Raw genomic sequence first — 13,800 nt, 5'->3', positions numbered from 1 at the left:
AACTTTTGCACAGTACTGTGTGTGTGTGTGTATATATATATATATATATATATATATATATATATATATATATATATATTATAGTTGAGGTGCAGGGTATTTAAAGAAAGCAGCCAGTCTGTTCAGGGCTGCTGCTGTGTGGGGCCCAGTTGATGGTGCTTTCAACCATTAGAAAAAAAAAATAAAAGGTACTGTGTGAAAATCTTTTTTGTGTATTTTGTTTTGTGAATTTTTATAACAGGTAATCAGCCTAGCTGTCCTGTTTTATAGTTAGGTTCCTGTTTGTTCAGTGCTCCAAGTAGGAGCTAGGTGTTTATTTTGTTTTGTTTATTAAACACAGTGCATCAGAGCTGAAACTTCCATTTCTGGGTCCTGCTTTGAAAGGGGCAACGAACTGTGGTGAGGTGCAGTCTTGTTACTGTATAATATATATATATATATATATATATATATATATATATATATATTATATATATATTATATATATATTGATATTTATATCCCATATATATATATATATATATATACATATATATATATATATATATATATATATATATATATATATATATATACATATATATACATATAATATACATATATATATATATACATATAATATATATATATATACATACATATAAATATATACATATATATTTTGATTACAAAATCCTTATCACTGTTCCAGTTTTTTTTTTTTTTTTTTTTTTTTTTTTTTTTGGAAAAAACGGCCCCAGGTCTATCCAATCTTGTGTCTGGGATGTTGCCAAGACAGTTGACAATTATGTAATGTTAACCAAAGATGTGCCAAGCATTCATGTTAAATCAATATTGCATTGCACATCAAAGAGAATATTTAAAGATAGTGAGACATTAGACCAATTGAAGTGGCTAACTAGTAGTACATTTTTACAAGATAATTATTACACCTGTAGTGGAATAGACCTATAGCCGTGGAATTGTCTACCACTGCACCAGATAATTTTTTTGGCCTTGCCTTAATTTAAAAATATATTATTAATTATTATTATTATTATTATTATTATTTTTAAATAATAATCATAGATGACTTGGTTCCTGACACCAACGGTTAGGGTAGTGACTAACCCGAGTCCAGTCTACCCCCAGGTGGGGGGGGTGGGGGTTAGGGAGGGGTTATGGAGTAGATCGTGCAGTTTCTTTGACTAATGTACAAACCACACCAGGTGATCTCTGAACCAGGCGAATGATATACAAATATTTATTATATTTATTATAAATAATAATAATAATAGTAGTAGTAGTAGTCATAGTCATCATTAATTAAATATTATTATTATTAACTGGATTGTTAACAATAAGATGTAATATAAGTAAATCGAATTTTTTTTGTCTCAATCCTAAAATTCTAGGTGATGCAAGTTTTGGCTGTACATATCACTAGATTTCTAACCATAACGTACCTGTATTATTCATACTTTCCAGCATGCAGTTTACACACTGTTAGAAAGCTTGCAAACTATACTGGTTGTATGTCAATCATTTGCATTTGGCTGCTTTTCAAATGTAAACACGCATCAGTGCAGACATTAAAATCCTCCACTGTCATAAGTTTTTGTGAAGAACTCACCTTAAACCCTGGAAATATCTTTACAATTTGACTGGAGAATAAAATAAAAAAAATGTTACAGGAATAGCTAAAATAGTTCAAATGAGGGCATTTGGCTAAAATATGTCTTGGGAGCCCAGGGTTATCACTACTGAACAAAAGGTACATCATCACAATAGGTGTTAACATTATTTAGCATAGGTTACTGGGTGTCTCTGATTGTGAGAATATATGGTGGTGGTGGATTTCCACATGCTGTAAATCAATCGATTTACTTTACCATAATAAACACCTCTAGGTCTTAGTTATCCAATTTCCACTAAGTGGTTCATTGCCATTTCAACAATTCTGTCCATACTTTGATGTGTCACGGGCATCAACATTTTTGTCATACTGATACAGACATAATTGTTCTAGTACTGAAACATTTGCTTTTTTATTTGAATTAGAACCAAATGGAGCAAACTCTGCACTGGAGCAAAAGCTTAGTAAAGCTGCCACTTAATTATCTTACCTCTATTATTAAAGAGCAGGTATCATACCAGTTTTAACTGAGGGCTTTTTAGTACTGGATTCCATCAAAGAATCTTCCATGACACAGACTTTTGCATAAATACAATATTAGGTATAAACATACTCTATGTTACATATATAAATATATACACATTCAAACCTCAGCATTAGTCTTTAAGTGTAACATTTTAAAACTATGATCACAGCATATCTGACATATGGAAGACCATATAATATGTAGGGCAAATATGTGTAGGCAGATTGTTTTATTTGAGGAGTACATTACAGAAAACAGCTAGCTGAACAAAGCGCTATCATTCCTGTTATAAGATTACATACCTTTATTCTTGACACTCAGTTTTCTTCAATATGAACAGCTTGTCTCACCATCAGTGAAGAAATACATAATGCTTCACATTCATTTTGCTAACATCTTGGACTTTTCCCTTGATTTTTTTTAAATCTGAACTATAATTGTTTAACCTGCATATGAATAGAAGTCACATTTTGCCCACAACAGTGTCTTTATGTTTGTATATAGTGTATAAATGCCAGTGCTTAGCTGCTTGCACATTCAAATCACAAATGCTCATCTCAGACTTGAACATGGAGTAATCAAAGCACATTAGACAGAAAAAACCAGCAGAAGACATGTTGTAAATAAGAAACTTACTGAAGGGAGGGGAGGCGGCGTTGGTATTGGCAACAACCCCGCACCTGGCATCAAGGTTGCCACAGTAGTGGCAGGAGCCAAGAGAGACAGCGCTTTGGCTTCTTCTGGGATTTTACCTGTAGGGCAAAAACAACATGTTATGGATTTGAATGGCTGTAAACACCAAATCTTCATTTGATTTCACAAGAACCAAAGTATTCTAGACAAATTTGATCAAACCCCTACTGAACTAGATAGTGAGGAGCTCTGATAATGATACAGCCACTTTATCAAAACGGAGCATCTTCATTGTTTGTGTGAATATCACATTCGTCAATGTATCACTAATCTTTACTTTAAGTATACCATTGTAACATATTTTAAACTAGTTATTCCTTACAGAAAAGATTTATAAACTTGCAAATTGCCTATTGATGTTTTCATTTTTTAAAAAGAGTTTTCAAAATATCAAATTTAATAAAATCGATTTTTTTTCTTCCTTAAGAGCTTAAAAAAAAAAATGTTGATAATTGTGAACACTTGGAGCTATGGGTCACCTGTACTGGAAACTTATTGGTCATGACTCATACGATATCAAGCGCGGACGCTTTCCCAGGCGATCGTTTCAGTGTTGTGACACAAGACAACCGTTCGTGTTGGCTGCATCACTAATAGCACACAGAACATCAGATACAGAAAAGAAGAACATTTTTTAAAAAAATGGAATCCCCAGAAATTCAAATACGCAAAACAATAAAACAATATATATAGGTTTATTTGTTAAAATAAAAAAATAAAAAAAACCTAGTGTGGATTTTGAAATGCATTACAGCTGTTTCGTGCAGTCTGTGCCAATGCATGCATCTCACTGAATAAAAAAATAGCAGTGAATAAGTAGCACAAGGTACTGTAATGCCTATTTACATAGAAATCTTTAGTATGGCAATCAAAGAATTCATTGCAATGTCTTTATCAAAACAAAAACAAAATCCTAGAAATTATATGCACTAATTACATAATTAAAGAACAGGTATTAAATTAAAAAGGTAAAGATGTGCATTCTGAAAAGAAACAACACTTGCAGCTAAATGGAAGTTAATCAACACTGTATGTGTACCCTTCTTGACCACAGAAAGATGACACTAGGCATTACAAATTATATGGGTCCTACTTCAATCACAATACTTATTTTAAATCCTGTTCAAAAGCCCGGAATGACGATAAATATCTTCCCCTATTATGACTCCTACATGCAGGGCAGATTGTCTGGGGGTTTAATGAGAAGCTCTTAGGTTTCCAGCTAGCTATTTTTTTAAATGTATTTTCTGTACATAGCAGCAGCAGTTAATTTTTGGATGGGGCAGGGTACCACTACTATGTAAAATGGTCATGACAAAAAAGTACAAAAACATGCAATAGTTAGCCCAAAAGGATGTCTAAAATAGTTATGTATTTTAGACATCTGAAGAAAGATTTAAAATGTGAAGTTTCTTTCTGGGTCCATAATTCTTTACCTAGAAGTATATCAAGGTTTAGCCTTTAGAAGTAACCAAAAATGCCCAAACAGTAATGTTAATTCTATAGATTTACAGGTGCCACCTGGACAATTACTTCAAATACAGTGCACAATTGTTATTTATTTATTTATTTATTTAAAGAGCGAACCCTAAACTTGTATTTTAAAATAAATACATAAGAAATCAGTCACGGGTGAATACAATTTAGGACTGAAAAGCCAATTCCTAGAATAAAACAGAAGAGGTTATTATTATTATTTTTTAAGAGAAGCAAACAAGGGACAAAAATTAATTAATAAAAAAATTAAAAAGAAAAAAAAAAAAAAGGGAGACAAGGTGTCCATCTTGGAAGGGTTCATCGGCTATTCTCCCAGTCACATTTCCCCATGTAGAGTGCGTCTGCCAGCGGGTTTAGTGGCATGGCAAACAATGCCTTACTCAGGCAAGTGTAACAGGTCTGCCTTGGCCAGTCTAGTCATCTAATAATGCACACATAATTACACAGAAAAAACATACAAAACCAAATTAATAACTTCAGAATCCATCTACCAGTAAATGTGGACAGCAAGCAAAATATTAGAATGAACCAGAAACACCATTATAAATAATAAGTTTAATAAAATGTACCACACTATTCAATGAAAACGCAAGTTCTTGTTTCTACTACAGCCTTATCTGTACAAATATCCATCTCCACTTCTTTACTAGTTTACACTATTAAACAAATGCCGGGAATGTGTTTCAGTTCCCATTTAAACTGTGCTACTTCTTTGCCTAAAGAAAAACAAACCTCTACCAAAAACAGGGGGGCTTGTGAAATGATCTTAAGTGGGTGATGTGGGCTAAGACTGGTTTCCCAAAAATGAAATCCTAAACACTCAGCATTGTCAGTGATTCTATCATTTTAACATACAGTGTTTCCTGCGTTGGTGATTACTGTGTGAACTATCAAATAAATGTTGGAAGAAAAAAAAAAGTGATAGAAAATGGTCGTGAAATATTTTGCCAAAACAGAGGGACATATCAAAAAATTAATATGTTATTAAAAAAAAAAAAAAGTAGATATGGTAAGTAGAAATGGGAACTCTGTACAGCAAGACAAGCAAACAATTTGCTTGAATACTGTTTGGGGAAAATTCCTACCATCACATGGTTGGAAACAGAAGCCAGTATAGCCATTGTTAAGCTGTGTTACCACCAGCTGGATTATGTGAGCATTGAAGCTCATTTGCCAGAAGGCAAATTCAAAATCTTGTTCCTACTGTAACTGGTACTGGTAAACAAAAAATAAATAAGCAAAACAATATTTAAAAATAAATTTAAAGAGAATAAAAGATTAGAAAAAATTCCATTCAGATCAGTGGTCTCCAAACCTTCTACATCATGGCCCAATTGTCACTAATAACAAAATAGAGCATTGAAGTCCTTTAAATCAATTGAACTTTCCAAAACATAAGATCCCAGGAGACTTGTCTCAATTCAGATCTGTTTACAGGGTTACAGGCTGAAGAACACAGGTTTAGATTTTGTAAAATATGCACCTTTTACCAAGTTTTATAAACGCAAAACCCTTACATTTACATGACAAGTACTCACCTTCTGCACAGGGTACAACTATCAGAGCTCTGTCAATAAAAACTGTGTTGGTTAAATGCTGGGCCACACCAACACTTGGAGGCTCACGGAATTTTATATAACATACTTTAGAGGAAAAAGGAAGAGCAGCATTGCTGAAAGATAAAATTAGACAGAATTAGATGACTTCATTCACATATTGAAGCGAATGCTTCCTTCCACTATACAGTCAGCCCTGTTCAGTAAAGACAGTATGTATAGAAGTTACTCGTAGAATTTGATTTGTTGTTTGCACCGTTTTCATCCCACACTGCAAGATTGCACAGCTTGTTTTCAACAAAGAACCAGTTGAATCTGCTAAGTTGGGAGATATAAACTCTCTATTTTAAATTATCTAAACGTCATCTGATGTAATAGTGCATTAGCATTCAGGTTCTTAAGTGATCTCATTTGACACTAGATCATAGAAGTCAAGGTCCTGTGACTGTGACCTTTTGAAGTCTGTAAAATACATGGATGCTCAACTCCCAAGATATGCAATGCATTCGAGAACATTAGATAACACTTCAATAGAGCCAACGTCAATATAATGTTTTTTACATCATGCAGGTTTTTTAAAACATGTATTCCAGCAAAACTGTAAAACAGTCCAATGCATTACAATAAACTTCCAACCCAAAATGCCATTCTGCTTACTTAATGCATCAAAGCACATCTCATTGTCAGGTCCATTACATTTGTAACTGATAAACAGTAAAGATTTACGGTTACAGGGATCAAATTAATTTATCACCATGACTAAACACTCTAAAACATGGTACACCATCATTGGTTTATTTAATATGATATCACTGTATGCACTTAGAATTAATTATACACGTCGATATAGTACAGAACTAGCCGCGGCACACATATTAAATAAATATCATATTTTCACAAACTCGCAAAGCTCGACAACTACGTCATTTAGAAATAAATCACAAATGCCTGTCGACTTGGCAATTGTATTTCCATTACCGTAAATAAATCACATTTTCTATGCTATAAACCTCATGATATCGACAGGTAATTTGAGAAGCATAAGCTATACAATATTATTGCGTTTTCATGAAGAAATCTTACTATTTCAGTCTTTCTAAACTGTAAACTAAATGGACTTGTTCTCTACCAAAGCTGTGATATCGCAGGCCTTCAAATCCCGGGTATTTCCTAACCCGTCTTCACCATTACTCGCCACTTACTCGGGCGGGTAGAGGCGCAGTTCCTCGACATCACCGAGGAAACCGAAGAGGGTTCGCATCTGCTCGCTAGTCACGGCTGGGGAGAGGTTGGTGACCTGGATGACACAGGTTCCAGGGACCCCACTCATGCTGGAGCTTGCTGGAAGAAACTAATAAAATATACTCAATTGAAATGCCGAATTTCCGAAGTGTTTATGGTTACAAATGATTCCCTTGCCACTTTTTTTTTTTTTTTTTTTTTTTTTTTTTTTTTTTGCGTTGTTGATCCCAATTGAGAATGAAAATATGCCGTTACAGCAGTTCCATCCGCCGTGCTGTCACAGCGCCACCTTCTGGTGGGGATGTATCAACAATAATATTAAGGATGTCACGTGTTTGGCTTTTAAATATTACAGTTTATCTAATTTCCTTTAACAACGGGTGCATTTATTTTAGTAAACCAAAGGCATATTAACCCATACTATATCAATTAATTTTAAAAATAATTAGTCACATCGTTGTTTGTCCGGTTCAGAGTAGTTGATTAAGCTGTTGTTTTGTATCTCAGTCAAAAATAGATAGCCATCTTAGATCGTTTTAATTTATACAAGTCGCGTAAGTATTCATGAAGTATGAAGACATGATTTCCATTACATGAGAGTAGATGTTAAACTTCATAATGATTTGAACTCGGCTCTGGTCAAGATAAGCACCAACTAAGACATAGCTTTGAAGTAAACTAATGTGATCCATCTGCATCTCCATCCATTTGCGTTTCTTTCCATCTGTTGATGTAGATATCCTTCTGTCTGGTGTTGATTGCTGAAGTGTAATGCTGGCTCCAGGGATCAGCTCATTTTGCCTCCTCAGCACATCAGCACACACAACGGCTGCGATGCTGGTTCTGGGGATCAACCACAGTGCGGTCTCCCCAGCGCATCAGCATGACAACCGTCTGGATTGAGCTAAGTAGGGTACATCTCTGGGGTCTTCAAGTGGGCACCTTCCATCCTCTGTGTTTTGTCGACTAACCCACAACACCTCAAGCTGGCTCAACAGTGATTCTGGCATCCCAGCATCACCCCCCTCCACCCCCCACTCAGCTCAGCCCAGCTTAGTTAACCTGTACATCAGCGTTGCTTTCTTTCTACTGTGCTTTAGATCCCCATCCAGAATCATTCTGTCTCAACCACAGTCAGTTGCTGCTCCTTTCTGCTTCTTCAGATAAGTTCTTCACTGTGCGACGTAACTCTTAGCCACTGAATTCGACATCTCTGAGAAGTGACAATGAATAAGTAACCTTGTGAAGAGACAGCAATAGCTGACTATTTCAAATCCAGGTAATGCACATTACCTGATCGATAAGAAAACTATGTGATGGCGCAGTGTCTGCTTTAATGTTTTTGTAAAACACCAATTTAAAGGGTTAATAAAATATTTATTTTGTGTGACAATGTGTTTATTATTTCTCTTTAGAATGGATGAGAAGATTGCTGCGGTTTATAACTATATGCAAAAATCTACTTGTAAAAATCAGGGCAGAATCTGAGAGGTTTGGCTACTAATTATTCTTTAGAAGGTTAGTGCATTTATTGTTTTATATTTTACTTGTTTAATTATTTTGTTTATATCTCCTTTTTCTTAGTTATACAGTAGTATAAACAAGGATGGCATTTTCTGACAAGGTCGCAAATTGTGATACACTATAATTGTTAGAAATTGCTAAGGGTAGCAAATTCTATAAACCGTTGTAGGGCTAGAAAGTGGCTATTGTCAGAATGTGGTACCCCTACCACAACTTGATATGTGTATGGTCAGAAAGTGGTACATTGTCCGATTTTGGTACAGGTACATGCAGTTGCTATAGTCATAAGGTTTGTAGGAAAATTTAAAGCAAATGATAAAGTTAATTATATACACTACTGCCTGACGCACTCCTTTACTCTTCAGAGCTTCTACTTTCAACTTCTCAAAATCCTCTGAGTTCAAGCTCCTGCCTCAATTGCTCAGTTTCCCTTTTCAGAGTATGTAACTTCTGTTCAGTTTCTTTAACTCTAGTACACATTTCAGTAGACTGCACTTGAGCTTGTTTAAGTTGTAGAAACAGCTCATTTTCTGTATCTTTTACTTCATTCTTCTGATGCAACTCCACTACAAAACACTCATGTTCCTTACTCGCTTCAAGCTCCTTCATCTTGAACACACAGTTGTGTAGCTCAGCAGTTAACTCACAGATTTTCTTTTCTTTCTCGTCCAGCATCTTGTCACTCTCAGACTTGCTTCTGGACTGTTTAGCAATAGCACTGGTGAGCTTGCTTAACTGGATATCTTTCTCACAAATTTGCTTCTCCAATTTTGTCAATTTGCCTTGGAGTGGCTTGATACTGCTGTGGTTCTTTGTGAACTTGGTTGCGGCGTTTGTTTTCTATTCTGCAAATTTCTTCTCCCACACCTTGGCCTGATCAAGGGCAGTTGCCTTCCACTGGTTAAGAACCTCCATGCTTTTCTTTACCTCCTGTAGTTGGTGCTTGAGCTTCTGGTGCTCCTCCCCTCCATCCTGGGTCTGTATGTGTTGCTGCAGGTCACACTGTCTTTTCCTCAGCAGTGCCTCGGGTAGCTGCTGATGGTCACACTTGTCTAGCACATCTTTATCTGGCTCTTCCAGCACCTCCGGCACCTCAGGCTTCCTCCAGCCCTGCTCCATTTCCCACTCGCGCAGTGGGCATTTGTCTCCTCGTGTCCGTACTCTTGGCACCAGAAGCACATTGGTACACCCTCCTGGGTCACCCTCGTCTGCTCTGCCTCCCCTGGCTCCCACTTCTTGGCCGGCAGACACTGTGGCTCCTGTGTTCGCATCCGGGCAGGCAGCTCCTCCCTCTCTGTCTCTTTGTTTGGGCATTCTTGCCAATCGTGTCCAAACCTTTCACACAGTCCGTACCAGTATGATGGGACATTAGGGCACTCTCTCCAGTGATGGGCCTGTTCTCCACAATATTCACACCAGGGAGAGCTACTGACAGGTGCTTCTCCTTCTGGATCTGGCTTTGGTTCCTCCCTCTCTGGTTCTTGGGTAGGTAGCTCCGGCAAAAACAACTCCGTCCCTGTATCTGGAAGAAGCTCCTGGTGCCGGCCACATGCTGGACCGTCTTCAAAGCAATGATAGGTTTTAAACAGGGCAGTGCTTGTATATTTATTTTCACACAAACAAAACAAAACCTAACTCCAAATTGAAGTGCTAACTAACTAGCCACAATCCCTCACTACCAGACTGGACGGCTAAGCCACTTACCAGTCACAAACACTTATGTACAAGTGTAACTTTAACACTATACCTTGTTCCCTTTGTTGTCAGTCCACAAACAAACTCTCACCAACCCCCAACCACCAGAACCAAACTGTGATTTTCTTTATTAATTAACTCAATCAGTCGCAGCTGATTAGCATTTTCTCATTATCTTTAATGAATAATAAATTAATATATATAGATATATATATATATATTATATATATATAATATATAGATATATTATATATATATAATAATATATATTATATTATATAAATAATTTTACAAAACTGAAAATCAAAAAATGGATAATTCCACCCCCCCTCCACCCAGGCGTTAATACTTGGTGGAAGTACCTTTAGCAGCAATTATAGCTGTGAGTCTGTTGGGATAGGTCTCTACCAACTTTGCACACCTAGATTTAGCAATATTTGACCATTCTTCTTTACAAAACTGTTCAAGCTCTGCCAAGTTCCTTGGGAGCGTTGATGGACAGCAATCTTCAAATTATGCCACAAATTTTCGATTGGATTTAGGTCAGGGCTCTGACAGGGCCACTGAAGGACATTTACCTTTTTGTTTCTTAGCTACTCCAGTGTAGCTTTGACTTTGTGCTTTGGGTCGTTGTCATGCTGAAAGGTGAACTTCTGTCCCAGTTTCAGCTTTCTTGCAGAGGACAGCAGGTTTTCCTCAATGACTTCTTTGTACTTTGTTCCATTTATTTTCCTTTCTGTCCTGACAAGTGCCCCAGTCCCTGCCGATGAGAAACATCCCCATAACATGCTGCTACCATCACCATGTGTTCTTTGGGAGATGTGCTGTGTTGAGTTTGCGCCAAACATAATACTTTGTATTTAGGCCAAAAAGTTCCATTTTAGTTTTCATCAGACCACACAACTTTTTGCCACATGGCTATAGAATCTCCTGAGTGTTTTTTTGCATACTTCAAATGGGATGCATGGTGGGCTTTCTTGAGTAATGGCTTCCTTCTTACCACCCTACCATACAGGCCAGCTTTGTGGAGTGCTTGGAATATTGTTGTCACATGCACACTTTGACCAGTCTTGGCCGTAAAAGCCTGTAGCTCTTGCAAAGTTGCCATTGGCCTCTTGATCGGCTCTTTAATCAGTCTCCATCTTGCTCAGTCATCCAGATTGGATGGACGGCCTGATCTAGGCAGGGTCTTGGTGGTGCCATACACCTTCCACTTCTTAATAATCGTCTTGACTGTGCTCCAAGGGATATTCAAGGCCTTTGATATATTTTTATATAAAATGAGAAATGACCGCAAAGTTGCACAAGTTTAGAAGACCCAATGTATTGCATAGCACAAATATTTGTATACTATTTTCTTAAAGGTTGAAATATATGATCAATTGCATTAAAAAGGATGTAAAAGACTGGAAAACATGACAAATGCAATTAAGACCAATAACAACATAACATACTGGATCTGAATGGGTGTGTCCCTGTTTTCTTAGTGGAAGTTGTTTAGGCATTCTCGAGCAAGCACCGTGTGCGGCATACCATGTTTTAATGTATACCTCAAAATAAAACACCAGAATCAAATTTTTAATGTGTTTCAGGTACTAGTTCTTTTTTAACACAGCATGAAAAGTTTACAGAGATAAAAACAGAACCAATGAAATACAGGTTCTTTACATCACACAACCAATAGTAGAACATTAACATGCCAATGAGGTATAGGTCCTGATTGGCAGGGGGCGTGCCCGGGGCACCTGCACAGCGCTGGCGTTCAAGGCTACTGCCCAGCAATAGCCATGCAGATGTGCACTGAGCAAAAGCTTGCTGTGTTTACACTGAGGAGGAGAGCGTCCGCTCCGCAGGATAACGTAAAGGCACTGCCCAGCCAGGACTGTCAGGAAGACCCGGGAGGCCAGGACTTTGATTAGGGGATTTGTATTTCTTATACCAATGCATTTCTTACACCAGTCTCATGGTTTAACATTCATGGTGTTGGTCATGCATTCTTATTCATTCAGTTATATAAAACGTTTCCTATGTAACAGTGTTTTTGTGCTGTGTTTTGTTGTTTCCTCACTCCGGAGAGCCCCACCTCTTGCTGGGTTACATGAGCGAATCCTTCGAGGATTTTCAGTTTAGGTCCCGGAAATAAAAATTCCAGACATCAAAGTGCTACTTAAAAATAACACTGACTACAGGAATCAAGATACACCTGCTCACCGCAATAGAAGTAACCTGTCATTCAAATACTGCCCCCTTGTCCATTGGAGAACGACACGCTTAGCTTTTTCTCTAAAATGCATCTTAATGGTACATGGTAATTTCTTAGAATCACGTTTGTTAAACATTTTGAAATGATTTATTGAGAGGTGCGTTTAAGATCTATGGTCAAGATTATAGTCAAGAGTAGAATGATAAATATAGGCAAAATAAAACAAAGATAATGTCTATACTACACATAAGCCTACACCAGTCAAAGCGACAGTTATTATAATGTTGGGACTTCTAACCCTAATAATAATAATAATAATAATAATAATAATAATAATAATAATAATAATAATAACAACAACAAAACAACAAAGTACACATTTGAAAGAAAAAAAACAAGTGTATATGGTTCTTATATTCATTGCTGCCTCATCATACAGAATTTTTTCAGGTGGTTCATTTTTTAATAGTTCAAAGCCTGTTTGTGAGTTACTGTATCAAAGGAACAAAACAAACGAATGAATGAATAGCCTATGCAAAATGCTGGGATGGCACTTTGGAATGGCTTCTGGTTAGGAACAGGACATATATGAACGTGGCTCTCCGAGGGTGGGAGATGGGAAACCTGCAGGGACTTATTCTCCTCAGCGCACAACAGCAAACCCTACTGGCCAGACACCGAGCATATTCAAAGTGGATAAGATCACTAAATTAAAAGAAAAAAAAAAGAATGTACAAAGTGATTCTAAAAACAATTATTTATTAGTTAAGGGTTCTATTTAGTAAAATGAGTACAGACATTGCTGATGCGTTGGGGAGGCAATATAAGCTGATCCCTGGAGCTAGCATTACACTTCAGCAATCAACACCAGACAGAAGGATATCTACATCATCAGATGGAAAGCAACACAAATGGATGGAGATGCAGATGGATCACATTAGTTTACTATAAAGCTACGTCTTAGTTGGTGCTTATCTTGGCGAGAGCCAAGGTCAAATCAGCATGAAGTTTTAACATCTATTCTCATGTAATGGAAATCACAGTACACAACTAGCAGTGCAGTGCTCAGCAATAATATACTCTTTGGTGCATCAAAGGTATATCTTACTCAACCTCTACTCCACTGGAGTGCAGTGCAGGATGTGAAGCACTCTCAGAGGGGGGTGGGTTAAACTACATATAAAGCCTAAAGGGTGCAGTACATCCTAAAAGAGGTTGTTACAATAGGAAAGGCCCATAAAGCAAGCAA

General features: G+C 36.9%; 1 protein-coding gene across 3 annotated transcripts in view; it reads right to left on the bottom strand.

Moving 5' to 3' along the window:
* LOC121316995 (splicing regulatory glutamine/lysine-rich protein 1-like) overlaps positions 1–7,399 on the bottom strand; it is a 32,015-nt gene extending 24,616 nt beyond the window's left edge. The window contains exons 1-3 of one of the 3 annotated variants that reach the window (XM_041252487.1): positions 7,090–7,399; positions 5,870–6,003; positions 2,778–2,893 (exon numbers count right to left, since the gene is read on the bottom strand). In XM_041252487.1, the coding sequence (XP_041108421.1) occupies positions 2,778–2,893; positions 5,870–6,003; positions 7,090–7,217 (378 nt within the window). In that variant the 5' untranslated portion in view covers positions 7,218–7,399. The remainder of the gene's footprint in view (positions 1–2,777; positions 2,894–5,869; positions 6,004–7,089) is intronic. The other 2 variants (XM_041252477.1, XM_041252495.1) reach the window with 2 other exon arrangements.
* Between the last annotated feature and the right edge of the window lie 6,401 nt (positions 7,400–13,800).

This window comes from Polyodon spathula, chromosome 1 (assembly GCF_017654505.1).
Source record: "Polyodon spathula isolate WHYD16114869_AA chromosome 1, ASM1765450v1, whole genome shotgun sequence".
NCBI lineage: Eukaryota > Metazoa > Chordata > Actinopteri > Acipenseriformes > Polyodontidae > Polyodon > Polyodon spathula.
This window is presented reverse-complemented; position numbering and strand designations above follow the sequence as displayed.